Here is a 16,124-nt window from a genome sequence, read left to right as displayed (position 1 = left end):
AATAGCGATTTAAAGGATTAACCCCTATTTTCCCTATCAGACCCCACTCCTCAGTCCCCTGGAGATTCAGAGTAAAACATTATACCAACTCGGTTCCCCTTCTCCAATGAATATTCCTGACCATATTTGGTTTAAGTCCATTTAAAACTTTATGACTAGTAGCAATTAAAAGACTAATCTCTATTTCCCCTACTTGGCCCCGCCCCTTAGGCCCCTAGGGGTACAGAGTAAAAATTCATATAAACTCTGTTCCCCCTCCCCTCAAGGATGTTCCTGACCAAATTTGGTGAAAAGCTATTCAATACTTCAGGAGTAGTAGCGATTTAAAGGAGTGACCCTATTTCCCCCCACCCCTCAGGCCCCTGGGGGTTGAGAATAAAGATTTAAACAAACTCTGTTCCTCTTCCTCCAAGGATGTTCCTGACCAAATCTGGTTCAAATTCATTAATAACTTTATGACTAGTAATGATTTAAAGGATTAACCCTATTTCCCCTATTTGGCCCTGCCCCTCAGGCCCCTGGGGGTTCAAAGTAAAAATGTATACAAACTCTGTTTCCTTTCTGCCAAGGATGTTACTGACCAAATTTGGTTCAAATTCATTCATAACTTTATGACTAGTAACGTTTTAAAGGATTAACCCTATTTCCCCTATTTGGCCCTGCCCCTCAGGCCCCTGGGGGTTCAAAGTAAAAATTTATACAAACTCTGTTTCCTTTCTGCCAAGGATGTTACTGACCAAATTTGGTTCAAATTCATTCATAACTTTATGACTAGTAACGTTTTAAAGGAATAACTCTATTTCCCCTATTTGGCCCCGCCCCTCAGGCCCCTGCGGGTTCAGAGTAAAAATTTATACAAACTCTGTTCCCTTTCTGCCAAGGATGTTCCTGACCAAATTTGGTTCAAATTCATTCATAACTTTATGACTAGTAGCGATTTAAAGGAGTAACCCTATTTGGCCCCGCCCCTCAGGCCCCTGGGGGTTCAGAGTAAAATGTATACAAACTCTGTTCTCCTTCTGCCAAGGATGTTCCTGACCAAATCTGGTTCAAATTCATTCATAACTTTATGACTAGTAGCGATTTAAATGATTAACCCTATTTCCCCTATTTGGCCCCGCCCCTCAGGCCCCTGGGGGTTCAGAGTAAAAATTTATACAAACTCTGTTCCCCTTCTGCCAAGGATGTTCCTGACCAAATTTTGTTCAAATTCATTCATAACTTTATGACTAGTAGTGATTGAAAGGATTAACCCTATTTCCCCTATTTGGCCCCGCCCCTCAGGCTCCTGGGGGTTCAGAGTAAAAATGTATACAAACTCTGTTCCCCTTCTGCCAAGAATATTCCTGACTAAATCTAGTTCAAATTCATTCATAACTTTATGACTAGTAGCGATTTAAAGGAGTAACCCTATTTCCCCTATTTGGCCCCGCCCCTCAGGCCCCTGGGGGTTCAGAGTAAAAATTTATACAAACTCTGTTCCCCTTCTGCAAAGGATGTTCCTGACCAAATCTGGTTCAAATTCATTCATAACTTTATGACTAGTAGCGATTTAAATGATTAACCCTATTTCCCCTATTTGGCCCTGCCCCTCAGGCCCCTGGGGGTTCAGAGTAAAAATTTATACAAACTCTGTTCACCTTCTGCCAAGGATGTTCCTGACCAAATTTGGTTCAAATTCATTCATAACTTTATGACTAGTAGCGATTTAAAGGAATAACCCTATTTCCCCTATTTGGCCCCGCCCCTCAGGCTCCTGGGGGTTCAGAGTAAAAATGTATACAAACTCTGTTCCCCTTCTGCCAAGGATGTTCCTGACCAAATTTGGTTCAAATTCATTCATAACTTTATGACTAGTAGCGATTTAAAGGATTAACCCTATTTCCCCTATTTGGCCCCGCCCCTCAGGCCCCTGGGGGTTCAGAGTAAAAATGTATACAAACTCTGTTCCCCTTCCCCCAAGGATGTTCCTGACCAAATTTTGTGAAAATCCATTCAATACTTTAGGACTAGTAGCAATTTAAAGAAAAAGTTGACGGACGACGGACGACGGACGACAGACGACGGACGCCGGACGCCGGACGACAGACGACGGACGACGGACGACGGACGCCGGACGACGGACGCTGCACCATGGCATAAGCTCACCGGCCCTTCGGGCCAGGTGAGCTAAAAATCCATAAAGCATCCATATAATTTTCGCCTTGCTACACCACTGGTATTACGTAAAGAAGACAACAGACAATGGAAATGTCATGATAAATTTTATTAATAATAATTTATCCATCAATTATAAAGCAACAACTTGCAAGAATGTATACTGTAATGATTCACAGAACACAGCCACAAAATTTTACATCTCATACCTACAAAATCAACCCTCATCTAATACTTGACCTTTGACCTCATATGAAGCAAGCTTTATTTTTTCACTCATGAACTTTGACCTCTATGATTGATTTCAAAGAAAAGGCAGCATTTCATTCTTGACTTTTGATGTGATGTGAAATCAAAACTGTTATTCTAAAATAAGAGAGTAAACACAGGGGTCAGACTTTGTAGAAAAATTATAATAGTATATCAGGTACATATATTGTATATTATTCCTACAGTGATGAGTCAGACCCCTGTGAGAGTAGAGGGGAACACACTGCATCTATAAAGTGAAAACACTGTTTTTACTGGATCTGTGTGATCAGATGTGCCCCTATAACATCCTTTAACAGCTTTATAATGGTGTAAAATATGTAGTGGGATCATTGAAACAAAAACAACTTTAAATTCTAAACTGCTGAACAAGTTAAACACTAGCTATCTATAAAGGGGTAACAGCATTTTACTAATTACGGTTCTGGACACATAAGGTGTGAGCTTACATGTTATACAGATGCTGTGTTTATGCTGTTATCAAGTCCTGGGGGTATACTGGGTCAAATATATAATTTCCAACAAGGGGAGGGTGGGCTTATAACATGACAGTTGAATTGTATTTTTACTCAACTGCAAAAGACAGCGGCAGATTGATTACCGATATACTTCCATCATAAGATCATATCTGCTGTAACCAGCCCCTGTGATCATGGTGTACAGGGCACAGGGATTAGACAAATTTAACTATTTCTATGGCCTTGTATCAATGAGTCTGTCCTCTGTGATCAAGGAGAAGGTTTAAGGCTAACTCCCTTCAAATAACAATATTACTATTTATATTAACTAAAATTGAGATCCTAAAAAATGTAAAATCATATTAAATAGCATCTGGCAGTTTTCTATCAACTAAAGACTTAAAATACATCAACATTTAATACATGTATTGAAAATCATATATGCATGGGATGAGCTTCTTTAATTAATAAATACACATATACATATTTTTACATAAACATGCAAATCAAAATGTCTTGTGTTTATAAATAGTTACTTTTATGAGGAATGAGAATACATATAGGTTTTATCAGATAGACTGTCGAACTACAATTTATCTTGTCTATGTGACATAGTACAGTAAATGATGAACTTAAACTAAACAAACATGACAAATATTCTATATAGATGAGCAGCTTCGAAGTAAAATAAATAACTTAAATGGTGATTTTACAGAATGGTATGATGAACAAAAACAAAGCACTAAAAATTTGTTATGACTGACTAAATCTTATACATCACAGTTCTCAGGTCAACCCATGGGATCTTAATATAATTTACACAAATTGTGGATACATATATAAACATATATAATATAAGGCTGCAGCTCAAAGGATATATTTCCACACCTAATTTAAGCAAATTGAAATAACCAACCCCGTACACAATAATGAGCACCCTGGTTTATAGACCAGTTCATTATTGGTTAAAGGGGTGTTCAGATAAAAATGGCATGCCACTGCTGAAGAAGACAGCTTATATCATAGGTATAAAAAGCTACGTCACAATTAATTACAGGAAACACAGACCAAAAACTTAAATAAATTTGTGGAAAAAATGCATTGTACAATACATAAATCATTATAATTCATTAACCTCAAATATTGTCTCATGCATACGTATTTCAACGAAAACATTCATGAATTCCAATAAATATTGATTATGATAGTATAATAACAAGCCCACATTTGTTTACAAATGAAATTTTGACTTGAAAACGAACCACACACACATACCATACAAATGACACATTCAAATTATGAATATGCATGAGGAAAAATAGCACACATACAATCGACACACACACAAATTATGAATATGCATGAGGAAAAATAGCACATATTCAGGTCACTTGAGGAAGATCAGTACATAAGGCAATTTTATAAATTCAACATTTTTCATAACTACTTCCATAACACAATTTGTCCACACCTTTAATTAATGTCATTTCTTTTGTTTATCGAATAACGTTTATGTTTTTTTCAGCTCCTTCATTATTATGAAACTGCTTTTGATGATATGTCTATCCAACGGTTATATTAAGGTGATTTATAATAAAGATCTACTTTAACTGAAGTTCCTCAGTCACTTACAATTAACCGATACCTTCAAAGGTGTGAATGGGTATGTACTGGATGTGTATTGGCAAAGTTTCTGTATTTACAAATGTCAACTTCTCTGATTGTGCAATATTACAAAAACAGATACTATATCAAACCTCAAGGACCATCTTTAATGTCTCAGGGATTTGTTTTGTTTTGTTGTAGAGGACAGGAGAAACTTTGTATACATTTTCTGAAAATTCTATGAGATACAGGAATAAATTATGATCAAAGACCATCGTGTCGTGGCTGTGTCATTCTGCACGACACTTGAACCTTATTGATCTAAATAGCAAGTGACAGGCCTCCCGTACGTTGTTCAGCCGCCAGGTACTACAAGGTGAACTTATCCCTAAACGACCCTGACTGGAACAATAAACCGAACCAAACAAAAACAGACTCTTTAGATCAGTCAAGTAGAGCTCTCTGTAGTCTTAGACTGTGATTTAACTTGTAGACCAGTTACAGAATTATCACACACAGAAAATCAGAAAAAATTACATTGAAACGGTGTAATTCAAGAAAAACATTTTCTGATGACGAAAATACGAAATTACAGATATAGCTAATCTAAAAAATTCTGATCAGTAGTCTGGTTTTTTTTGGGGTTTTTTTTTTGCTTTTACAGAAAAAAAAGTTGGAAATACAAAGCAAACTGTACCTCAACCATTATGATGCCAATCAATGCAGTTGAACAATTTTTTTTGGACAAATTTGTGAATTCTGCATTCTGTATGCTTTCTTAAAATGTGTTTTAGATTTCAAAAACAACTTTCAATACATGGATTCTTTTCTAATTATTCTTCTAATTTCTATTGGTGATTGAGCTAATTTTAGAGTGGAAAGATGTGGACAAATTGTGGCATGTCTGATGGACAGCAACAGTAAAAACAATAGTACATCGATGACAGGTTGTATATAACTTTAACACTCATTCAGTACTTTGAAGCAAGATAAAGCAACATACTTTCACAAAATATCAGTTAAACATTAATTACATATCATTATCAATACTATCAATGAAATATCTGGCAATTTCTAAAGGTACTGGTAGACTAAATGATATAAGTTGTTATTACTGTGGCACTTTCATTCCTAAACCGTGAGAAATACACAAAATATATTTCTTTTGGACTAGTTATAATTAATTAATGTTTTACAAAGTATCAATTACAAAGTTATGATACATGAATGCAAATATCGATTTTCTAAAAGTTATTTATTAGAAAACTATTGTTTAAAGATTTCAATTCTAATATACTAGTAGAGAGGTGTATTAGTATGTATCATTTCCAAATTTTGTATCTAAAAATACCATTTTATGACTTATTTATTTATCTTTTTTACAGAAAGAATTACTGAAAACATTCCTTATTTACTGTCCAACTTAATGTCCACAATATATCGGGTATGGATTGTCTTTCATAAAATTACATGGACAGGTAATATTCCATGAAGTTTACAGGTGAATACCCATGTAGTATTTCGCAATAAATGTAGTTTCACTTCTATTCTTGTGATAAGTAAGGGGAGGTAATTCGCTTTCAGTCCAGCTTATGACCAGGTAAAATATAAATGTATTAATTAAATTAGTTATTGGTGTCCTAAATTGTTACTGACCTACCAGATTTAATACAAATTAGTGTATTTATTAATAAATAAACTGATGTGAATTTTTTTTGGTGTTAGGACTATTCTACATCTAAACTAGTGAAATTGTTTGAAGAGCATGCCTGAAAATGCTGGAATCCCTGTTACTCGTACAGTTCTGGATGGATTATCTTCCAAATTTTCATCAAATTCATCACCTAAATATTTCTCAAAATAGTAAATTTTATGATCATTTAAGAGTAAATGTATCTATAAACAAAAACATATCTACTTCAGATTCTGATAGCCCAGCAATACAAACAGCAAATCCAGACTGAGTACGTACCACACAAACTGACCTGTTGTTCTGGCCACTCCATATATATTTTCCCTCAGTGCTAAAGGTTGGCTTAACATTTTATACAAAGTACATAGAATTTTCTATAACATTGACCTTAGTTAATGACTTATGTGTCGATAAAGCAGTCTCGAAATAAAACCCATAAATAAAAAAAAAAAATCCTTTGAATGAACACAAGAGGTTATAAATGCCATGTGATGAAATTAAGTATACAGCAGAGTTCAGATAGATCCTACAGTACTTGGACATATGTATCTCCTCTCTTGAAGAGTTCCACAAAAAAGGAATGAATGAAACTTGTTTTATAAATGATTATATTATCATGACCTTTAAAATAAAAGAAAATTTAAAAACAACATTTCATACTTTTTTATAGATTCACACAAAATAAATCTACCTTTGCACATCATAAAGATGTGCACATATGATCCATAGTATGGGCAATAAGCACAAGTTGGAATTATAAACATGTGCAATCAATATCATTAAAATATGTCAATTAAAGGGAAATAACTCTTTAAACAGAAATTAGGTAGCATATAGCCTTAAGGTAGATACATTTGAAAGCATATGTATAATATTTCAAGTATCTCGTGTGCCTTAGTTTGGTAACTTTCAAAACACTAGTTTAGGTAGATAAATTTGATAAGATATTTCGGGAATTATAAAGTCTGATAACTCTCAACATTGGATACCTATCGTTGATTCACTTCACTACGCTACATTACACTTTATCAGCGGGTGTAGTACAATCAATGGTGGATATTTGATGATGGATGACTCTGAAATCAATGGAATATTTCAGTTAGAACGATAGCTTTTGAGTAACGATGCAAACACAGGTATAATATTTCAGGTAGCATTATCATGCCTTCAGGTAGTTAAATTTGAAAGCAATGGTATAATAGCTAATTGGGTAGCATAGAAGGTAAAACCTTATATTTAATGTATTAAGTTACAGGAAAATTCGAGAAAATAGCTGGCAAACTATTTCTGGTAGAATAGGGCTTGTGTATATACATACAATGGAATTCTTTGTGTAGTTTTGATACAGAGGAATTAACTAGAAAACTGTAGAGGCTGTTGATACTGATCATCACAGTCCAGTTAGTATTATACTCACATGAGTTACAATGTACATTGTACATCAATCAAACCTCCAAGTGTAGCACTTTTCAGTAAAATTTTACATTTACATTATACACAGTACATTATAAAGCACTAAACTCTTTCATACTGAGACAGATACCTTTTGTCAGGGTCCAGTTTCTAATTTACCAATTAGGTCAGGACCATATTATATTTCCTTTATATAAAATATCAGCATTTGTACGTAGGGCTTAGAAGAAACAGTATACTATCAATAATTTTCAGAAATATATTGATCTAACAAAATCTTGACATCAGAGAGCATGATGTTGACCCCAGACTTTTACACAATTCCATTTTAAGTCAAATCAACATTTCTCAGAAATCTGAAGTGTCAAGACGCATGCATAACGGACAAGTCAATTCAAACCCAAGAGTCAATCTCATTTCGGAGAGTCAACAACATACCCTTAACTACTGGAAGACCTGGTAATCGATTAGAAAATGTTCTATCTGTTTTGTAATGTTCTATCTATTTTGTTTTTGCTCTTGTGTTTTCGACTAGAGGAAGAGCTAAATGATCTGTTTATAGGTAACACACCAGACTCTACAGCCTCCGACACAAGTAATAGATATCTTATACATGCATTACATTAGCAAAACAGAAATGCTAAAACATTTTTATATGCCGGTACAATATCTCCACAAACTTGTTAATGAATCATTTTAGTCAATGACACTTTACACTGATATAGCATGCACAACTTTCAAACTTATTTTACAAGCTCTCGGCTCCAGGAAACAGGAGATGGCATCTCATGACATCACAGCACTTTATATGGATAGGTTAACATTTTAACATGGAGGAATTCAAATTCAGAACATGTGACCACGACCATTTTCCGCACTGTCAAACAGCATTTACAATATATATTTAACACCACATTACAAATTTAACTTAACAGCATCACAAAAGCATCACAATTAGGATCTTTGCGACATGTAGACTTATTTGCATAACAAGAACATTTACAGGCCGACTCAGTGCAATACCATAGCAGATACTTGTTCCTACAGACAATATGTTAATTCTCCTGTTCCCATTTCACCAACATCCATTAACTTAAGATTTTCCATGAGAAAGCATTTACACAATTTAAGGAAAAAACCTAGTTAAGGAGCCTTCCTCCGATTCTGTAATGCTATGGTTAATTTTGAATTATGGAATTTTTTTTAAGTTATTGAATATTGATAAAACTGAGATTATGGAATTTTTTTTTTAGTTATTGAATTTTGATAAAACTGAGACACAGTATGTTAACAAACTGCCGGGACTAGTAGGATGTCTTGTTGATTCTTAATTCTTCACCACTGAATATTACAATATTACAATACCATAATGGGATTCTCCGATCCGACATGAAAATGTATGATTGTCACCTGTCCACCAATGTGAGTTTTCTCCGGTAACTCATACATCCACCCACCATAAGGAACCTTGGGTGCTTCCATCCCGACCAACAAGACTGATGAATTTAAGTTGATAGTAATTTTTTCTCATTGGTTATATGTACCTAGAATTACCAGCCTAAGGAAACTGGGTTAAAATGGAATTCATCATTTTTTTTCTTTTAACCATAAACATAAAACTTAATAGTGATGTATATGTTGCACATAGACAGTAAATATCTTCAATTTGGATCCTTACTTTGGTAGAAACTTACATTAAAATGTCATTGTAAAGACAACACCAACAATTATATAATTATGTTAATTTCAAATGCAGACTTAGGATTAATGGAATCTTCCCCTACCTTGAGGGTGTGATAGAGAAATCTCCATCCCGGGGGACGATATTCTTTGTTGTCTGACCAGAGGCTCTTTGCCTAGGGTTAGACAATAAAGAATATCATCCCGAGGGCTGGAGAGTTCTCTGTCACGTCCTCAAGGTCGGGGATAATTATTTTTTTCTCACATCATATCATTTTATTTACACAGGATCCAGTGTTCAGATATTTGAAAACCATTACAATGCAATACCATGTTGACATGAAGTGATTGTCATTGTGTAATTGCTGTGATGTCATTATATATTTGCAACAATGTATAATCTGTCATACTCTGGGGTTGACAGAGATATCACAGCATAGATGGATGGCCGAGAAATCTTGAACAGGTAAGACTGGAGACAAATCTGTGAATGATGCGAGAAAAACATATCTGGATACGAGATTAAGGAATTGCTGCAGACAATTATATCACATATTTTGTGTGTGATGTGTCAACTTGACTATAAATAAATACAACTAATTTTAAATACAAATTAAATGCAATATTGGATTTTTAACAAGAGAGAAACAGAATCGGTTATCTGTTCAGAGAAACAGAATCTGTTACCTGTACTGAGAAACAGAATCTGTAACCTGTACTAAGAAACAGAATCTGTTACCTGTAGGTGTTCAAGATAATTTATCTCAGTCAAGGCTTGAAATTCTGTAACAAAATCTTATTAGACTGAGAAAAATCTATTCTCACACACTACATCTCAAAGATTTTTTACTTGTAAATAATTCTCAGTGTCGAAACTGAATAAAAACTACTACATCAACTAGAACACTATTTCCGAATTCTTGAATATATATAAACTTCCTTCATGGTAAAACATCAGAAAAACATTTTAACATGACTTAGGACAAAATGTAAGGTTTCCAGTCAGAACTGGCAAAACAGAAACAATATGACACACGACAACTATTCAGTGTGGTATTGTCCAAAATAAATAAATAAATAGAAATAATGAAAGCTATTTTCCAATTAGGTATAAATATACTGAGACAAGAAATTATTTACCTTAATATTGATCACCGACAAACTTAACCAAGAGAGGAAAAAACTTGAAACTGAAGTCAGCTACAGTCGAAGATGAGTTTATAGAATGTAATGATAAGAATTGTGATGAAGTATGTAATAGAAGGTGATGCCATGTTATACATGTACATATTTGGTCCCTTGCTTTGTCAAAACACTATCTGGGTTCTTCAGTCTAAAATGATGAACAGTTAATCGATACTATCATTGAAGATTATTAATTTGATCCAAACAAAAATTATCGTTTAATTCATTTAGAGTATAATGAGGAATTTCCTTGACAAATTACATATGAACTTGTTAACTGATGATTTTAGCACTGATTTGAAGTTAGAAAATTTCAGAGTTCAGTGTAACATTACATAGAAAAGTTTTACTTGGGTACCAGTCAGTAGAGAGTACACGACATCCACTGGAATTACTGCTTTGTATACGTATCTAGAGACATATTGTAAAATATCTAATATTCCATTTCAAACTTAAATATTGAAATATTAATCAATTATATATCGAAGACTCTTAAAAACTTCCAGGCATGTTCCAAAAGATTATCAGCTTAAACTGTCCTAGATTGATCAAAATATCGCATCCATAGAGAATATTCCCAGAAGTGTTAACCGTCAATTCCATTCCTGCATTCCAGAAGAGTATATACACAATAGTCTTGTCTGTGTAAGGTAGACCGTTGTATAGTCTGAATACTTATAGTGATGAACACAAAAATCAGCAACAAATCCCACAAGTTCTCTAAGTGAGAGATTCTACAGTCAAAAGCCTGCCACAAGTAATGCTTGTCATCTGATAATTAAAAAGTTTAAAGAATATGTTGTTTTCACTTTTTCGTCGCAGCCTTCCCAAACTTCCATAAAGCACTTTGTATAGCGACAGCGTCTATAGACACAGATATATGTTTTGTGGAAGAAATCACTGAAAATCCCTTTGAACCAGAATTGTACCTGCAAACAAAGAATGCAATCATCAGTTTCCAATCTTTGTCTTTTTCAATTTTTCTACCAAGCAATATTGGAACTATAACTGGTGCTTAGAGATTACAAATTAGTTTCTTATTAAAGAGGGCCCCCAATAGCTCAGTCGGTTAGAGCGCCAGGCTACATAACCTCAGGTGAAGATCCGAGGCGTGTGGTTTAACACTCCAAACAGTGTCAGTTTGTGTTCTTGGAAAGTTGAGAAAAAGGCCGATCTGTGATGAGGTGGTTGTCTCCTTAAGCAAGACATTTTTCCCAAATTGCTCTGGATGGCATGTGATGGGCCTCCCATATTTTGTGCAATAAGGTATTCACCGACTACTACAGGCAGCCTAAAAATGACCCTGGGTGTTCACGGGGAGATAAACCCAGAAAACAAACAAATCCTTATTCGTTAACTTAATGCTTACAAAGCTTTGATTCAGAAAGGTATATTTTCACCATGAAAGTTACACAATATCGATATCTGTGTCGGTCATGTTGAATTCGAACTATGATATTTTTGACCTCTAAAATACCAAGGGCTTTTCAGGAAAACATTTATAAAGATAAATTTTCACCATGAAAGTTACACAATATCTATGTCTGTCATGTTGAATTCGAACTATGATATTTTTGATCTCTAAAATACCAAGGGCTTTTCAAGAAAACAATTATATAGTATTATTTGAATTAAAGTTCCCTTTGAAGAACCTTAAGTCTACCTATTAGATAAATAGTATTTGAGGACATGATGTAGACAAAGAGCAGACAGGATTTTGTTTTAAATAGACAACATTTCCCAGGCTGAAATCATAATGCTACTTTAACCTTGTAAACATGTAGTATATATTTACTTGTAAAACTTCTCAATCATTTTGTTGGTGATCTGTTTGGGTCCTATCCCATGAATCTTGTAGATGTCCTCAGTCTCCGGGTAGTACTCATATACACTCCGATACTGACAGCTGTGATCGCGGAACAAGATGATGAAATGTTTAGCATCGGACTTGGCCATCTCCTACAACACAGAGAAGATATGTACATTGTAATTAAACGTAAAACATTCCTTGCCTACATGAACCATTGATAATGAATGCTTATATATGTCCATGTACCAGACAAAGAGTTCATACATAGTTCAGTAGTAGCCTTATTATAGTGACTTTTACAATGAAAAATATTACGTTGAATTTATACGATAATCTTTGTTTGTAGTACTAATCAAAGTTTCGTTTCATTGTTTTGTAGTCCCCCCAGGTCTAGATCTGCTGTAAAAGACTACCCTGCTTAACTACTGGAATAATCTTTGGCTTGATTTACTAATGAAATGTCGCAACAAGGAAACTACCTCTAGAACCTTGGCCTTCAGTTCTGAATTGACACTGCCGGCCAAACAACAATGGCTGATGGCGTTGATAATGATGTGTCGGTTGGACTTGGAGCTCGGCTTTACAAACAGCTTGGGCCCTGTAAAGGAAGGAGAAAGCTTCTAGAATCAAGAGAATCACTGCAAAGTTACAATTTAATAAATGTTACTGAAAAATATTTAATAGATTTAAATTGCAAAGCTGTTTATAGAGAAAACATTCGCAAAATATTTTTGTGTTATCAAAACGGATTCTTATATAGCAGGACCTATCTTGTCACCTTTACATTTCCAAGGATATTACAATGTTATTGGCTCACATTTATATAGGTACAGTAAAACCTTTTTATTATGAACCCCTTTAATATGAAAATCTAATGGACATGAACAAAATAATAACCCCTGACCATTTCCTCCTTTTTCTTATCCAATGAATATGTCTGATATGAAATTGTGTTTGCTTTTAACAAAAGAATTTTGTGGTCCCATGAGTGATTTTCAACTGGATATTTCATATTCGGTACACATCGGAAGTTAGAAGAAATTACACACACATACAATACACAGAATTTTTAGCTCTACAGAATACTGATCTTTTCCTTTATTTCACATGTTTTACCTAACTGGTGAATAATCTTTTTTGCAAAACTAAAATTATTTCTGTCATTGCTTTGTCTACAATCAGTTTCTGATGACGTGACCCGTATCGTTTGAGTCTGTATATTACTACTGCTGTGTTACCTGCGTAGTCCGAGCCTGCATTCGAACCAGTGTTAGAGCCTGTATCACTACTCTCAGTGTTGGCCTTAGACCGGCGACCTCTGTTGTACAAATCTGTAATCACCAACATCACATACAAAATATACTATAGCTATCTTCTAATACCACCATAAACAAGGTAAACGAAAAACTAAAAACATTATACGATGATCAGAAATCAAAGGGGAGACAATTTAGTGCTGTTATCTTAATTGGCAGATTCTAGTAGCTGTAGCATTAAGATGAGTGGTGATTTCAGTTTTTGGTATTAAAATATTATTTTCATAAGATATGTGAAATGATTATATTGTTGCAACTAGGCATCATTGCACTTAACAATTTTGATGTGCTTATTTTAAGAATGCTAAACCAGATCTTCTTTTAACAGAGCAAATGCTATATTTATTGTAAAATGAAATGTGACATGGTTTAAAGTAAACAGAAAATTGTACCGATACCCACTATTTATAAGACAATAATGATCAGTAGAGATTGTTTATATACTGAGATATATGTGATGAAGTAAGGTTTTAACATGCTTCATCTATTAAATTGATTTTTTTTACCTCAACAATAAATTAAAAACTAAAAACAAAATTCATACAATCTGATCATATACAATTTTTTGTATATCTAACAAGAGGCCAATGGGCCTTCACGGTCACCTGAGTTTTTGTATATATTAGCATATTTCACCCCTGTGACCTTTAATGAAGGTCAAGGAACAAACTTGGCAGCCCTTCATCCCAGCATGTTACAGACCTAATATTAGGTCTCTGGGCTTTTTGGTTATCAAAAAGTAGTTGTTTAAAGATTTTAGCATATTAGACCCATGCTACCTTGAATGAAGGTCAAGGTCATCCATTTGAACAACTTGCTAGCCCTTCTCCCCAGCATGCTACAGACCTTATATTGTATCAGGTGACCTAATAAGTATTGTATAACATGAAACATTTTTGTGCATAACATTTCATTTTTTTGTGGTTGCTATGGAGCCACGAGTATAAATACAACTAGAAAATGTCTGTAAGACACAAATGTCTCCGCTACCTTGAAACCCCAAAACCTCAGCAGTTCCTGAGATTAGCTAGTTAAATTGCATCAGGAACAGGACGGGACAGAACGGACATGAGTAACACTATATGCCCCCCTCATTTCATGGCGGAGGCATAACAAATATTGTTGTATGTATATATAGTTACATGGCTAACAATGAAGTTTGGTCACAGGATAAAATATTGAAAGTTCCAAACCACAAAAGAAAGATACACACTCACATTTAATGTTATACATTACAAATACGAATCGCAAAAAAAAAAAAAAAAATTTTTTAACATTTTGGTCTGATGGATGATACATAAGTGTTGTTTACCTGGACTTGCCGGTCTGCGATGAGTAACTCCACCATACGCCAGAGATTTACCATCAGCTGAGCTTGTCATTAAGGTGTTACAGGACACTGTTCAAATGGAAATCAAAACATGCAGCCCACAAACACTTCCAGCCTGAATTGTCCAAGTCCATATGATTTATACCTAAAAGTTGCTTTACTAGACCCTCAATTAATGTTCTTGATATGAATGATTTAAATCTTATCTCAAAATTACTGGTAACTGACATCAATAGTGGGTTCCACCGAGTCCAAACTATCTCATTGCTAAACAGAAATCATCAATATTTCTGGTTTCTTTTTTCTTTTCTTTTTTAATTATGTTATTGTACAAGTTGTAAAAGTACAAAAGGACTGGACAACAGGCCTGTACATGTATCAGTCTTATCCTAAAACATGTATTTCTTTTAGCTCCATCTAAAATGGGAATACTGTCAATATGGCTGTATCTCGGATGCAATGATTAATTTGTTGTAGAAACTTTAAATGTTATGAAGAATTCAAATAATCTTGTGTATTAATTCATTAACATCATACAAAAAAATTTTTTTTTTCTGATAGAGAAATATTGATAATAAACTTCAATTGTCAAAATCCAATATGGCCGTCTGACTAATACTTTATGAGAAATAGAAATAACAATTTTCAACTGGTAAAATCCAAGATGGTTCCCTCTGGCCATTTATTTTTCTGATCAGTTTCAAAATTCAACAGAAACAGCTTAGTATACCTAACACATGCTAAACTAAATTGATGACCTGGTGATGGTTGGCTAAATATTGATATCAAAGATGAATTTCTTTTCTCAGTGAAAAACAATTTACTCCAAATTTGTTGATTTTTCTTCCCTTTTCTTTATCTCCTAAACACACCTCAAATATTGTAAGAAAAAGTGTGTATTAATTCATTAACATCATACACAAGAAAGTATCTTTTATTGTGAATCAATATCAAGTTATCTATAGCAAGGTAAGAACATTTTTGAGAAAAATGACAAATTGCTGAGTTTTTTTTGTTTTTTTTTCGTCAATCGGTCCCCCCTCCCCCAATTCTCTCTCCTCACTCTATAAATGCTGTATAGTATCCCCTTTAAATAGTAATTAAGACCAAAGAAAGGTAATTTTTGTTAATATCATCAATATCATGCCATATTCTTATCAACATTCCCCATTCATTACATTAAATGTCAACCCTCTTTCTGTAATGG

At 34.2% G+C, this 16,124-nt stretch overlaps 1 protein-coding gene across 1 annotated transcript in view; it reads right to left on the bottom strand.

Annotated features, from left to right (window-relative positions):
• Positions 1 to 2,251: 2,251 nt before the first annotated feature.
• LOC117316120 (calmodulin-regulated spectrin-associated protein 1-like) overlaps positions 2,252 to 16,124 on the bottom strand; it is a 48,152-nt gene continuing 34,279 nt past the window's right edge. The window contains 5 exon segments of the mRNA XM_033870621.1: positions 2,252 to 11,390; positions 12,257 to 12,420; positions 12,751 to 12,869; positions 13,510 to 13,602; positions 14,900 to 14,986. Coding sequence (XP_033726512.1) covers positions 11,267 to 11,390; positions 12,257 to 12,420; positions 12,751 to 12,869; positions 13,510 to 13,602; positions 14,900 to 14,986 — 587 coding nt within the window. The 3' untranslated portion in view covers positions 2,252 to 11,266.

This window comes from Pecten maximus, chromosome 18, assembly GCF_902652985.1.
Source record: "Pecten maximus chromosome 18, xPecMax1.1, whole genome shotgun sequence".
Classification (NCBI taxonomy): domain Eukaryota; kingdom Metazoa; phylum Mollusca; class Bivalvia; order Pectinida; family Pectinidae; genus Pecten; species Pecten maximus.
The sequence above is the reverse complement of the archived record's forward strand: the minus strand, read 5'-3'. Positions and strand labels throughout refer to the sequence as shown.